General features: G+C 36.0%; 1 protein-coding gene across 1 annotated transcript; it reads right to left on the bottom strand.

Annotated features, from left to right (window-relative positions):
- Positions 1-3,308: 3,308 nt before the first annotated feature.
- On the bottom strand, positions 3,309-11,068 carry LOC122315972 (probable sucrose-phosphate synthase 2). Its single transcript, XM_043132357.1, has 12 exons — positions 10,198-11,068; positions 8,927-9,159; positions 8,152-8,215; positions 7,343-8,041; positions 6,906-7,034; positions 6,690-6,821; positions 6,312-6,488; positions 6,179-6,232; positions 6,025-6,087; positions 4,842-5,795; positions 4,628-4,755; positions 3,309-3,754 (listed from the first exon to the last, which is right to left on the bottom strand). The coding sequence occupies exons 1-12, from the start codon at positions 10,474-10,476 to the stop codon at positions 3,472-3,474; spliced, it is 3,195 nt and encodes a 1,064-aa protein (XP_042988291.1). The 5' UTR covers positions 10,477-11,068; the 3' UTR covers positions 3,309-3,471.
- Between the last annotated feature and the right edge of the window lie 5,027 nt (positions 11,069-16,095).

Genomic DNA, 16,095 nt, shown 5'->3' with positions numbered 1-16,095 from the left:
GTTGATTCTAATTGAAAATTTCAACATGTTAAGTGGGAGTTCAATGGTGTTATTCATCAACTAGCTAGAGAAGCCGTCCTTTTGGAGAATGAATTGATAGATATATATTGTGTTGCTACTTCTATTCAATCTATTGTAATGGTTGATGGCCAGAACTGTAATTAATATTCAAAATGAACTTTCTGATTAAAAACAAATTGGAAAAATTTGTGCACAAAATGTGACTAAACAATGTGTTTTATGATTTGGAAAAATTCAAACGCCTTCCCCCTTTATTTTTTTCCCCTTAAGCACTCCTTCCCTTCCTCTTCCATAACATTGTTTCCTGCCTGTTTCCTTTGGTGGAGTGATATTGTAGCACTGGGATTCACTTGTCCAATATGCAATGAACACTTGCTAGTACCTACATTACATTTCTTTTCTTCCATCTCAGAAGTTTAAAAACTTCCTTATTCAAGTCAACATTTTTTTCCCCTCTACTCCTTCAAAACATATAATATTCTCTAATTGTTCATATGAAGCAGATGAATCAACTTTTTTCTTCCTGATAGTTAACTGACTTAATGGAGAGTCAGTCCGTTGATCTACCAACCGGTATCTAGAAGAGCAAGAAACCATCCATAGACTAAAAACACTCAGAAAGAATTTTGATGTTAGTAAAACAAGGATTGCTTTTGAATCTTTGAATTACAAAAGGGAAAAAAATAATCAATGCCTGCTTATCAGCTGTGAACTGTGGCAAACAGAATCATGGTCATCAACGGTGGTGCCTGGTTGTGTACTTGGGATTGGAAGTGGGGCCAGTTGCAGAGTTAGAATTATTATCGAAATCCTAGTTAGAAAGAGGAAAGAGAATTTCTTGATTTTCTTTTAAATTAAACAAGTTCAATATTTGTGAGAGAGAGAGAGAGAGAGAGAGAGAGAGAGAGAGAGAGAGAGAGAGAGAGAGATTCTAGTCTACAAATAAGAAATACAAAAAATCTATGCCGGAGGTGGGCCGACCTTCAGCATCTGATATGAAGAATATTGAAACAAAGAAATAGAGGAACTTGCGATTGGATCTGGCTTTGCATAATGAAAAATAACATAACCTCATCTTCTTTCTTCTTTGATTTTTTTATTCATAAAATAAGTGATGACGTCAACTTTGTGCGCATCTTCATGCACGAAAGCACCTGTACGTAGCAAAATGCAAAAAAATTATACCCTCATTTGATATATCACTAGTTGACAAACTTGATAGGCAACATATAAAGAACTTTAAAAGATATATATATTTTTACTTCTTAAAACAATTAGAATTAGAATTACTTATTTTAAAAATTAGTATTTAAAAATGTCTCCATTTTCCCTGGATAATCTCTCACCACTCACATCTAAACTTGGGAAGAAGACAACAGTTGAGGGTGGGGAATCTCCCAAGTGTAAATTGAATGAGGAAGAAGGTCAAATCCCCTCCTCAAGCGGTGGCACAAGGGGATAGTTGCACCATCTTCCTTGGGTGGGGAGGGATTGATTGTTGTGGGAGAAGGTTATTCCTCTATCCCATTTTTTCCTTTTAATGCATTTTATTTTCTTTTAAAAAATATTTCTTGAACTTTGACTTTTTTAAAAAGTGGCAAATCGTTTTAAATTGTTTTTTGAGATATTTTTCACACATTGTCCATCAACATAGACATGTTAAGCAATTATTAGTAGTAACGATCTACATCAATCTATTTACATAAAGGAGAGTGATTTGATCAATAGGAGTGAAGAATTCAATATGAGAGTTCACCAGCCAATCCATCATTGAGCCAACAATAAGGATTGTTTTAAATTTTCTAAAAAAGAAAGAAAAATAGACGAAGAAAAATCCACCCAAACTTTTCATGGAAGCCAATGTCAAGTGACCAATTCACTTGAACGATCAAAAAGGGAGGGAGACCTTAACACCTCCAAGCCCTTTGCATAACCATGCCATAGACTTCCCTTTATGTCTCATCATTAAATGCGGAGGGTGGTGGGATTGTCCCACATCAGTTGTGGAAGGAGCTGGTAGTCAGTTTATAAGTATGAGGAAAAACCTCACATCTTGAACTAGCTTTTAAGGTTAAAAGAGGCCCAAGACCACCCAATATTACTATCAAAACCCGGGTTTTCCAATAGTCTTCGACCCAATAGTCTATAGGAGAAACGGATTGTTGTTGCCTCCGACCTAGAGCCCGACGTGTAAGGGGAAATTTTGTATCAGAGCCCACATATATAGAGGATGGCCCATTTGGGTTCCGTTAGGCCCACATGGAGAGAGGGCTCAATTTAATTAGGTTTTTTAAAACCTAAGTGATACTGCTATGTAGAGAAGCAGAGAAAGAACAAGAGAAGAAAATAGAGAAAACCCGTGTGAGAGATTGGGGAGAGGAAGAAAGCCAAAAAAGAGGAACTCGTCCAGCTTCAATCAAACACTTTGATCGGAGTTGTCTATGGTCCGATTGAGATGAAATTTTGCAGGCACGTTCACGACTCAAGACTACAATCTAGACAGTGGAGATCGGATTTAGAGCAATATTTATGTGTTCGAGATCATGAACAGTAACACATCTCTAAGTGAAATCTCTTCTAATCACACTGTCTGGTTGTCAAGAAAGTATTTTTCTTCAGATCATTATTGATTATGTCTCTAGTACTATCTAGAGAGAACATTTGTATACACATTATTATTGATAGTGGAAGTTTTAATTGAACTAAGTCCAATAGTTTTTCCCTTTATATTGAAGGATTTTTCATGTAAAAATTCTCAACTCTATGTGTTTATGATTTTGCTTTATATTACTCTCTATTCAATTACTTTCTAACATATTCATACAAAATGAGAAATAATTATTTTCAATATTTAGACTTCTCCCGACAGAGGGGTCAGTACCTTGTGCCATGTCGATGTCATATTGCCTCCATCCCACGTGGGGAGAGAGGTGAGAAAGAGGGAGAGGGGAGGGAATGTTTTTTCTTTTTATTTGTTTATATATACTTTGATCGAGGAATTTGCATGTTGCATGCTTCGCCACTGAAACGATATGATCGGAAAACTTAATTCACAAACCTTCATCTTTATCTCTATGGCATTTTGTCATTTTTTTTTTTAAATATTATATGCATCGAATGCTTCTGTCTTATCCAAGGAATTTATAAAAGCCTGCATACCCCTATCAAGTTCCAGCCAAAAACTCTGCAGATAATTATGTCAGCTCAACGGAGAGGGAGCAGGGGTGGGAGAGCAGAATCGGGGAAAAATATTTGGCCACTACAGACCTTTTTTTTTTTTTTTTTTATCAACATAAGCATCTTGAGACAATGGGAGGTATTATCTAGCTACATTTTGCCATAAACCCCACATCAGAAAATGCTTCCAGTTACAGATAATTTCATGCCATTATATGGTCAAAAAAGATAATTGTATTCAACAAAGAATACAGACCACATACCACCTTACATTCAAGCAGCAGCTTTAGAGACTTGCTTCAAGGCATTGGCAAGCTCATCGGACTTTCCTTTCCCACTAATTGTGGTGATCAATGGGCTTTCACTAGGAACAATGTCGTCCCTATGGTAACTTCCTGATGTTCTGAGCAACTCTTCCGAACCCTTAGGTACCACGTCTCTCATGATTATGGTCTTATGAGTCCCAGATATCAGTTCCTCATAATCAGTGTCTCCGCTTTCACCGAGGATCACGTACATGTTTGCAACATTCAATCTCCAGCGGACAAAAAAGTATCTAACAATCAGAAATTATGAGAAATAGTTAACAGTGCGGTTATAGTCGTTCCCCATTGGACATTGCAATTTGGTTGCTCTGTGCTGCACCAACAGATTCTTATATAGGCCAATCACTCGCACATTCATCTGCCAAATGATCTATTAACCAAAACGATGATCTTTCTTGTTTTAGAAAGAAAGCAAATGACAACTTGTATCATCTAGTGAAGAATTTTGTTCTCTGCTAGACCAGAGTGTATCATTGATTCATATTGTTTTTAGAGTAAATAAGTTGGAAAGCATCCAAATAATTTTATTTTAGGATGAAGAAAGCCGCAGGATTCTATCCACCTGCAACTTCTGTCCCCAATTAGAGCTCACCACAAATAAAATATTATGTAACAATCATCCTTCTCCGGTCATGTATAATTTATGGAATCAAATAAATCTGACGCTCGACTTTGGAAATTTGCTTTGAGAAAACTGAAAAATGACTCATTAAATCGAGATGAGAATTGCCTGTAGACTGCCTATCTGTAATATAATTATTGTCTAAAAACAGAAGGGTGACACATGCTTTCTGTGGGGAAGTGAGGAAGAGCCATTTTGTTATCTTTTGGCCTTAGAAAAGGGTTCTTACTCGTAAGGGAATATGTCACTAACCACTCTTTCTTGAGATTGTTTTCAATCCCTTGATTCTGTTCGAACTTTAATAGCCTTGAGATTGTTTTCAATCCCTTGATTCTGTTCGAACTTTAATAGCCTTAGTTTAAGCAATGGTTAAGAGAAAAGAATGGCTGATCAAATGCTATCAACAATGAAGACTCATCTAAACCCAAACAAAAATAGGTCTACTTTTATGAAATTGCCCCGTGCTCCTAACTGTATGTACCTGAGAGCCTGTGCTCTAGATGCTAGGAGAGGAATAGTTTGCAGTCTTGTTGAGCTCCTGCAGTACATTGAATGGCAACGTAGCCCCCGCATCCTAAGCTTCTGCCTCAAATCGTCCACTTTCTTTGCCTGTGAATCAGGATCACCATGAAAAGTCCAATTAAAGCAAAGAACTTTCTTTACTGCCAACACTAGCATTAATAAATTTCAACTACCTTTCTAGGATCCTTTATTAAGTATGAGATGCAATGCGCATTGCTTGATTTCACATCCTCCTGAATGGGGCTGGAAGACTCGTAGGAGTTTTCTCCACCTTCAGATGTATTTATCAGCTTCCAAATGGTTTTCTTTAAACCTTCACAACCCCAACGATAATCAATATGTGATGCATAATCTGGATCAGGCAAAAGTTTTCCATCTTCTTCGGAATAGGTGCCAGGGTAGTACACTTCGCTACCACTACTACAAATCAAAGCATCAAACTCATTTACTTGAATATTCCCTGACATCAAAAACTCTATTGTCTCAGACATTGGCATAGCTGTTGATAAAGCAAAGCCAGAGACTCTTGCTGTTTGAGAGTCTAAACGAACAGACTTAATTATTTCTTGCACTATCTGAATCATATTTTGTTCAGGAGCTCCATTGCTGTCATAACAATCAAGTGCGATAACTATTAACCTACATCTCCGCCTCAACATGGGATACTTGCTTGCCACATTCTCAAGCAACTTATGGGAGCATTCAAAATCTTTTGGGACAGATTCAGGCTTCTTTATCCTGCTCAGGACTTGTTTCACTCGGTCTTGCAGCTCCGGGTCACCAGTTGCCACAGCTAAGTCAAGAGATCCATTCAGTGAAGATTTGTCCCCATCAACTGAGAGCCTAAGTGACATATCTAGTACATCCTTAAGTGAATCATTGAGAGACTCATCAGCAGCCATGTCATCCTCTGGAGTATCAGTTTGCCATTGTGGGTGCCTCATGCGACAGGCTGCTACCCTAGTCAAATAGGTTCGGCAGTGTTCAGGCCATGAGAACAAGTGTATGTTCCTCAGACCATTCTTTCTGCAGTCGTTCCATAAGTTCTTCTCTGACAACAATTTAACCAGAGCAGAAGCAATTGCTTGATCATCATGGGGGTCCACAAGCAAACCATTATTCAGGGCCTATCAAGCACAATAAAAAATATGGTCATAGTCAACAAAATCACTGTATTTTTTAATTTGCATCAGTTAATTTAGAATTCTGCTGAAATCTATTCAAACAAAAATTGGTTCAATTTTCTTTTCGGTTTCTTTTCTTTGCCTTCTAGGTGAATGGCATGCGAGGGAAGTTCATTCTATAATTATACTTTTTTATCATATGATCAGTGAAGTTATCAAGGTCACTCTTTACCCGATGAATGTCAACTGGTCCACCATTTTTTGTAGCCACCATTGGAAGCCCATGTGCTGCTGCCTACATTAGTCGGCAAAAAGAAAAAAAAAATACAAATAAGCATTTTACATATCGAGAGATGTTGAGAAAATGGTATTGGGTCAAAACTAACCTCAATCAGGGTTAGCCCAAAAGGCTCCACCAAAGCTGGATTTATGAACACTCCCTGTAATTAATCCAACCACTTAGCTGACACTCATTGTAAAGCCATAATAAGTTTATTCTAACAAAGCAACTTCATAAACCTTTGTTTTTGCTGCAAGCCGGTATATCTCTGGAACATCCGATTGCTTGTGATGCTTTGGGTAAGCCACTTGCCCATAGAGGTCATACTTGTCAATCATTTTCAACACCGTCGTAAGCACACTAGCATTTCCACCAGACATCTCATCTATATCATCCCTATTCCCCATTATGAGTGTCTGTTAAGAAGCACATTAATACTTTTACAAGTACTTGATTATATATTTTTTTTTATAAGTAATAAACTTTATTGAAACGAATGAAACTAGGCAATGCCCATGTACACAAAGTTTACAAGATGAGACACCTAATTACATTCTAGAGAGCTGATGATTATATTTTATAATAGTTAAATTGTGCAATTGCACAAGCTAACTCACAAGATTAGCAAGATCTTTCAAGGGACGGCACTCGCCAAAAGCTTTCAAAAGAGTGGTTATGTTCTTTTTTGGATCTGGCCTTGATAACGCCAAGATCATTGGCTTGTGAGGATTTGTAAGAAACCTCATCACCTGCCAAAACATGTTGCACATAAGGCAGTAAAATTGACAAGAATATTAATTAGTAACAAAACATAACACAAACCAGCCACTCACTTCTGACCACATTGGTGGAATTGCTTTCGGAGAAGATCCATCAGTACCTCCAGTCAGTTGTATGAGTTCACCATCAATGTCATCTTCATTAACCACAACATTGCTGAAGTCCATTCCAGGAGGAATAACCTGCAAATAAATTGATAGTTCTTTTTTGGACTTTCAGAAGTAATAAGCTTCTGAGACATAAATTTATACTGTTTTTCTTAGGACTTTTTGTGAATTGGAGTATAACACTGTTAAATTTATAACCATTGGGGCATACTGCAAGTGATATCCAGAGGAGTCAAGGACAAGAATAGAGAAACATAACTTCTACTACGCTCTTATTCTTCCATCTAACCCTTCATTTAATCTCAATGCTCCAAACTTCATTGATAAAGAGTCATTACTTGATAACAAGATGTCAAAGAAAAACAAAAAAGCTGCGTTCTTACCACCATCCTTGGCATGTATCGCCCATGGCAATTAACCCCACGTCTAGCACGGGCACGCAACACCTTCTCAAGTTTGACATCAAAACCATCATAAAGTCCCCATTGCTCGTCAATTTCCTGTTTAGTGCTTGTAATAACAAGCTCAGCAGCATCAAGGGAAAGCTCCTCTCCTTCTATCCTCCTCATTATCTTGTATGTTGAATTGATGTCCTCCTTTGATTGACGCCCCTGCTTAAGAAGCTGTTCCAGCTTGTTTCTCCCAAGAGAGTGTCCTGTCAGTACCATTGGGACATTTAAAGCACCTGAAAGAAGAGCTGCACTATCACCAGCATCTGCATAATGTCCATGAATTACATATGGCCATACAGGATGGCCACAACCAATTTGTTCACCCAAAACTTTTGACATGTTAAGAATGTGAGCCAGAGCTCCATCTACAAATTCTTGAATATATGGCCAAAGCAATTCTTTTCGGAGGTATTTATCGCGGGGACCAAATGGAATTCTTATAACGTATGCCCCACTGCTCTCTCCAACATCATTACCGTCACCATCTTCAGGGCCAGCAGTTAACATCTCTGTTGGCTCCCCATAGCTCCAATCAACGTCAGGTGATGAGATTTGGCGGGTAAAAAGGTCTACCCTATACACCCCAGGCATCCTTGCAAGTGCACGAGAAAGCTCAACCACATATTTGACCTGAAAGTAAATTCTTTAAGAATAAACTGTCCATTCAATGAGAAATTTAAATGGGATCCAGACGCATTATCACTTCTTTCTTTTTTAAGAATTCAACAGCCCCAAGGTACCTGTCCACCAGTATCAGAATCTCGACCAAGCTCCATGTTTTCTCCCCGGACCAAACCATGCAAACTGGCCATGAAGAATGTTGCAGTTAGAAACTATATCTAAGATGCCTATGTTTCTTAAACAGAATGTAAGTAGCGACAGTAGGAGTGCATTAGCAAGCAGCCCTCTGAGGATGTAAGCAGTATAGTAAATATATCCATGGTTTTCACACTTTGATAACCGAAAGCATGTCACAGCAGGAGTAGTTACAGAAAGAAGCTCTTCTTCAATGAATTTTAAAAGGTTTGTCTCGATAGATTAATCTCTTGATATTACATGGCTGGAAATGTATACTCATTGCCATCTTGATTTTTTGGCTTCACCTCTGGTGCTCCTTTTGATCTCTAGGAACAGACCACATGCCCAACCCCTTGCAGAAAGAGAACAGGAGGGGATGGGGGGCAGAAGCAAATAATTATGAAAATAAAGCCGTGCCTTTTTTTAATTTTGTAAGCATGATGGAGATAGTCCCAAACTGATTCTTATTTCCCCCATCTTCCCAGAATCTAGATTGAGCATTTAAAGCATAGACAAGGTTTATTTGAAACGGCACTAAATATCATTCTAGAAGGTCTAAGAAGCCAGTATAGTAAATTACACACTCTTAAAAATATGGTTGGGAAATACAAAAGGTTTAATGACAGCAAAGATATCAACGTAAACAACTTTTATATAGTTAGAAAGAAACTACAACAAAAATTTCTCGCAGTCAATATGGACTAGAACGAATCATACCTGATAAGAACAATATAAAGCCGCTTTTCCTTTTTGTCATCTGACCATACTTCCAAATTCGAGATGTTTCGCTGGAACCTTTTCCTGGGAGTATCACAATTCACCATCTCCCCCAAACCGTCCCCCTTTTCTCCTTCTGACAAATCCTCGGACATGTCTTCTGTTGCATCCTTGCGTCCTTGTTCTCGCTCCCATCTTCGGTTTGCCAAACGTTGAAGTTCCTCCCATTCCAACTGCATGAATTTTACAAGTTTGGCTTATTAATCTTGCAATTATTACCCTCTGATAAAAAGGTAACCACGTACTGAGTTTCTTGGTGTGGCCGAACCCACACCTTTAGATGGAAACTTCAGTTAAAACACCCAAGAACAATATTGGGGGTAAAAAGTCTCCTTTTTCTGAAATTTAAACTGATATAGCCAATGCAGATAGGAATTTCTCAGTTCAAATCCATGGTGGCGTCTAGTCATTGCTTCTATTTTGAACAGGGAACTATGAACTTCACGTTCTGGGTACTGTTATCCCCAAGCAGCTAAATGGCGTATCATCGAAAGATCCAACCACCAATACAGACAGAACCAATTGATAAATACACTTATTTCTAGTACTAAGTCCTAAAATTTTACTTACGAAATTAACAGCTACCTCCTTCCTTTTATATCATACCAAAACAGGACAAATTTTGGATTAGTAAATACTAAATATTGAAAGGATGCTCCAGGATTAAAGAAAAAGACAATCTTTTAGCAAATCAACAACCATTTCAACAAAGAAAAAATTGCTTTGGTATTCACCCAATTCTATCCATCCAAGAAATCCATCGAAAACTACCTAATGGCATAGAAAGAGCAAGGTATCTGGTATATGAATAAACCTATTTAAAGTCGCCTAGTCTCCTCAAGAACCAACAAACCTCTCATCCACAGCACACTCCAGACAGCGAGAGAGGCAGACAGATTAAAAATACCCATCTCGTGGAAAAGTCACAGATATTCACACAATTCTCTAAAAAGCTTCTCCCCCATTGGTAAATCTCCAAAAACACGTTTACGTTCACCACGTAAAAAAATACACCGACGTACACATGCATAGATAGATACATTTCCATGGACAGATCAAAGGGGGCTCATTTTCTGAAAAACCAGAAACTAAGTAAACAGGCAATTGATTATCTGAAAAACCAAGAGTCCCCATTTACTCTAAACAGATTCTCGAAGCTCAAGCAAAGAGAGATTCTGAGAGAATAAAAAAGAGGAAAAATGAACAAGGACCTGTTTCTTCTTGCGGGCAAGGTGCCAAATGCGCCAGCACATGTTCTCGAGCCTGGAGCTACGCTCCCGGGTGTTTCGGGTGGCGACCACCTTGATCCACGTGCGGTGCAGGTCAGACTCATCCACACCCGTCACCACCTCCTCCACAAAGTACTTGGTCGGATTGAAATGGCCGGTATCCCTCGAAGTCACCGGCGTCGGCTTCTGCTCATCTTTTGCCGGAGCCCCACTGTCCAGTATGGCCTCTAGGTACCCATTAATCCACTCATTACCTGCCATGTTCTCTCACTTTCTAGCTTACTTTCTAGCAAAAGAAAAATCTGGTTTCCTATATCAAAAGATTCAAGACCATATGTCGTTGGGTCATAAACATAACATGCAAACAGTTCTGTGATTTTCTCTTCTTTTCCGGTGATTTCCTCGAGAAGAAAGTTTGGGTTTTTGGTTATATCGTTCTTCCAATGATACGAGACTCTAGAATTTGAAAGATACAACTTTTAGATATCATTGGATGCCGTGTCAAAGTAGTAAGCTTTTCTATGAGGAGTGAGAGGAAAATACATAACTTGACGCTGCTGTGACATGTTTTCTTGTACTTTCCTAGTGATTTTTTTGAAAAATAATAGATAAAATGTGAATTAAATAAGAGAGGCAGGGCAAAAACATGCGAGGAGGTAAAGAACGTATCTTTTTGGGGATTCGTGTTTTTGGGGGCTGGGGGAGAGTTTTGGTGCCAGTAGGAGTGGGGCATTGGCGCTAAAGGGTCGAACTAAGTTTGAAATCACAGCAAGGCGAGGGAGGAGGATTTGGAGGAGAAACATGGTGAGGTTGAGGAGAGAGAACCACATGGCGGGGAAATGGTGGGGCAGGAATTGTACACGTGTAGGGAGAATAGTGAGAGTAAACGACACGGAGAGAGGGAGATGAGTAGGTAATTCACTTTTCCAAGACTGTCCGGTTCCCAATGCGACTTTGCCGCCTTTCTTCGCTCTCTTCTTGGCTTTGATTCGGAATCATTCCTCAAACTTTCATCCCTGGCAACATTTTCTTTCTCTCTAAAATATTTTTATGTTTTGAATGCATTTAATTGAAAATTAAATCGACAGAATTACTTTTTACGAAAAAATTTTACTAATTTTTCAATTTAGTTCATTCGTTTTTAATTACATATATTCATTAATTTTTAACAGAATATATATAAATCAAGTGCTTTAGATTATATTAAATATAATAATTTAAAAATAATTCTGTTTAAAATTTTTTTACACCACATATCACGTTATATATTTAAATTCAAAAGATAAATTTTAATCTCTGCCAATCCATGCTAAGTATTATCATTATAAACTTTTTAATAAAAAAACAATAAATGGGTTTAGAGTAACTTTAGGCTTTCTATTTTGAGTGACATTTAGGACTATTCATTTTAACCGGCCCGACGACCCGACCAAAAATTTCCGAAATGACCAACCCAATTTAACCGACCTATATTGAGAAAGAACTGAAATGAAAGACTTCTGCTTTGTTCCCGATTTTTTGGTTCGGATCGATCAATAACCGATTGCCGAATAATAAAGCACCTACTGCCCCTAAAGCGATGTTAATAAATTTTTTTTTACCCATCAGAGTCTCTGACCTCTCCCACCATCCCTCGCGGCTCGCAGACTCTTGTCTCTAACCTCACTCTCGCCGTCGGCCCGTCACAACTCAATTGCTTAAGTTTCTCTATCTCAGAGGCTCCAGCTTGCAGCTCCTTCTCTCTCGCATCTCCCTTGTAGACCGCAACTCACTTGCTCTAAGGATTTGTTTGTCTCGATTTTACCTATTTCTATATATCTTATCTAAAGCAAGAAGGGAGAGAGAGAGAGAGAGAGAGAGAGAGAGAGCTTCCGTTAATCAGTTCTTGTTTTTTGTAAGCAATTTTTTATCTGTTATTTCCGTTTATTTCTCAATTGTCGATTGTTTTGATGGAATAACTGTTATAATTTTTTAGGTAATTTTGGTACTGTAATATACGGTTGATGGGTATTGGCAATTTATCTCAGAGGCCTTCTTCTATAAGTTTGGCTAAAGTGAGGAATTTATGGCATAGCTATTGACGCCAACCCCTCCAATCATGAATACTTTCTTTGGATCCTGCAAGTTTGGTTGAAGTTCTTGCTTTTCCACTACCTTGAACGTCGTGTTTTTTCTTTGGTTGGTCTCATTTTACAAGCAATTCTAATGATGTAATTCTTTACCTTTTTGGCTTCTACTATTCTAATTATGATCGGAATAACCGATCCCAATCGAATTCCATTTTCTTTCGAAAAATTGATTTATGGAAAATCGGAAGCGGAAGCTCAATTCGGAAGTAGCATCTTCTGCTCGGAAGAACACCCCTAAATTAACATTATATACAATTATGAAATATGCAAGTGTTGTATAATTACTTTAAAAAATAAAATAAAATCTACTATTAAAAAATAATAATTTTTTTATATAGGTTTCATATTTATTCAAATTTTTTAAAATAACTATGCAATATTTACGCACTTACTATTTTAACTATCATTTCTCTTCTTTTTGAACTTATAATAAAAACAATTTTACTTGGTTAATTAGGACATTTAATGAGAATGTCTATTGCATTGTTGACATATTTGTTGAATTTACACATGAAGAACAATACTAAATAGCTATTAATATGTCACAAGGGATCGGGGAATGCTTATCTGTCACTTATGAAACAAAATAAGTACACTATTTAATAACTATTCAATGGAAAGATAATTTAAAGTAAAAAATGGAATTGATCGATTTATAATTTAACCCCTATGTTATCTATTTATTGTAATACATGAGAGGGTGAAATCAAGAATCATGGGTTCTAATCCTCTTGAACATGTCCTCTCTTTTGTTTAAATAAAAAATTAAAAAAAAAACAGAGAGAGAGAGAGAGGAGACAAAATCATGAATTCTGCTGGATTATTTCAAATAAATATTATCTTTTAGAGTTTTTCTCTCTTATTGTGATTTTTTGTTAATCCCACATTGAAAAGATAAGTAAATTTTCAGTGGTTTTATAAGTGAATGAATTTTATAATATATAAAATATAATATAAGGGTAGACACATAATAGTAGTGTCACCCAATGCAAAGCACCGACTACATGCACGCGAGCACGATGAATAGACTTATTGACTGTTTAGATGCACTTAGCACATACGCATCGTCACGAGTGACAAAATTATTTTAATCAAATGAAGTGATGCATTTTTTCTATTTTTAACAGTTATTAATAATTTTCAATGACAGTTATTTTTCTAATCATTTTGTTTAAATTTCAAATAAAATATTATATTTTCTGCAAATTACATCTATTCGTTTTAATATTAGTATTCAGAATTTACAATCTACACATTATATAAACAGTGTTATATCCTGAGGACATGATTGTCAGATTCTCTTTTGCAATACTCAATTCATGAGAGAGACAATATTTATCTAAGAGATATATTAACAATTGTTTCACTATTTTGCAATTTCAATCTCCGTATATTATTATTTTTTTCCTAACAAATTCATTGCGAGAAAGATGCATAATATAGTTATGTAATGTAATTTCCAAAACCAAAAAAAAAAAAAATATGAGATGACATTTGGATATGTTTAGGAATAAAATGCTTTTTAAATTATTTTCGTTTTTAAACATTCTAGAAAATTATTTTCATCTTAAGTTACCTTGGTTTCTATAACAAAAATCAACCTGTAGTGATGGATTTATAAAGAAAAATATAGAAAGACTACCATATTATAAATTAAAGTAATTTAATATGATATGTTAAATATATTTTAAAATAAAATAAATTTAAAATTTAACGTGCAACATCATAATTTATAAGTTAAACTTTTTGTAATTCTTTTTATGAATGAAGAATTTCTCAAAACAAAAACAACTTTTACTAAACAAACAACCTCTTCTAAAAATTTTATTCTTAATTCATTTCATTTCATCTTGATTGTTTTCACAATAATTTTCATCTCATTTCATTTAATTATTATAATTTTTTCAGATTTTCATATAAAATAAAATAAGTAATTCAATTTTTTCAAATTCTAAAACAAAAATTATATTAAAAAGTATATTCTAATAATATTTTATTCAATTTTTAATTTTTATCTCAACTCATTATATCTAACCTACGAAAACAAACTATTAGTGAATCTTACTATTTTTGGTTAAATTCTAATAAAACATATCTTTCTTGCAACCTACTCATCTAAATAACCTCTAATGGATATTACATTTTCATAAAAATCTAAAAATCACATTCTTAAAAAGAATTTAATCTTTTTAAAGAAAATCTTAGATCGAAACGTAGGTAAAAAGTGAATCTAATAAACTCAATTTTGCCATAGAGTAATAATAGGTACAAGTCTTAATTAGGTATTAAAGTCTCATGCAAACTTAAAAAACAAAAACAAAAAAAAAAAAAGAAGGAAAAAAGACTCCACTAAAATTAAGTGATTTTTTTTTAAAAAAAAAAAAATTCATGGTATGACCCGTGTGAGGCATGTGTACTTAGAGCATCCCATCCGATTCCCCATATTTCCCCTATCCTCAAAATTTAGGAAAAGTTTTAGGGTTTAACCCGAAAACCCCACTCCATCCGATTCCCCATTATATAGTTGCCGTTTACGATCTCTATAGAGTTTTCCTATATTTGTGATTTTACTGTACGTCCGCATCCCCAATAAACCCCAATCGGTTTCCCCTTCCCCCGCGTCTTCTTCTCCGTCGGTTGGCCCCCCTTTCTCTGTTCGCATCTCCATCGGTACGAAAGCTCTCCATCGGTTGTAAGTTTCTGTTTAAAATCTTTGTGGTTTCCATTGATTGTTTATCTGATTCTCTATTTCTGGTTTTCCGTTGAGATTGGCCACGACGCCATGACCGATTTCTCTTCTCCTCAAGTCTGTGAGGGATCTTTTTCAAATTGAAAAATTATGTGCCGAGTTAGATCTTGGACTGAATATTCTTTCACAGGTATATGATTCTCGATTTTCAGTTGAAGATTTGGGATTTTTTGAATTTGGCCGAATTCCTTTATCCTTGGTCTAAATCCTTGCATCATGATTTTTTATGTTTTGGAGATTTATTTGATACTCATCTTTATGCTCTCTATTTGAATCGTATTGTTGTTGGTTTATTGCGTTTGAATCCTTGCGAAATCTATTCGATTATTGTTTTGGTATCTCTGTGCATTTTCGATTGTTTGGATTTTAGTATCTCTGTAATTGTGAGATTGTGAGAAATTATGAGAAATTTGTTTGGGAGATTTTTTATTGTTGTTTCGATTATTTCCAATATGCATAAATTTTTAGAACACTGCTATGTAGAAATTGTGAGACTTTTCCATAAACTGTCAATGCTTTTTTGGTTGAGAAAAGGCCACAATTGTCAGCTATTGCCACGGGAGTCTTGCGTGATTTCTATTGTGCATATTTCTCATTTTATTGTAAATGTACAAAGATAGATCTTTAGATATATTTGCCCTACATGTTGATTGGTGAGGAATCGGTCCTGGCTAGGACAGATCTTCTGTGAGGCTCCCCCGTGGGCCCATAATTGTTTCTTTGTTGGAATTTTTCACTTCTTTTGTTGTTTTCATTTTTGTTCTCATTTTTTTCCCTTTCATTGGTATTATTTTGGTAGATTGCCGCCATTGATGGCCATGAGACTGATTTTTGTTATAGGTCTCATTCAATCTTGTAACTTGTTTGGTTATTAAAAAAATCTGTTATGTACTGTGAAGTATAGACATTGAAAGAGGCAGAAAATTCTTTTGAAGGATCTTCCATATGTATAATTTAATGATAGGCCAATATACTATTATGTAGGATATTTTTTTTGTACTT

The sequence above is a fragment of the Carya illinoinensis genome, chromosome 1 (genome assembly GCF_018687715.1).
Source record: "Carya illinoinensis cultivar Pawnee chromosome 1, C.illinoinensisPawnee_v1, whole genome shotgun sequence".
NCBI classification, from domain to species: Eukaryota; Viridiplantae; Streptophyta; class Magnoliopsida; order Fagales; family Juglandaceae; genus Carya; species Carya illinoinensis.
Note: the sequence above shows the minus strand (reverse complement) of the source record. Positions and strands in the feature narration are given on the sequence as shown.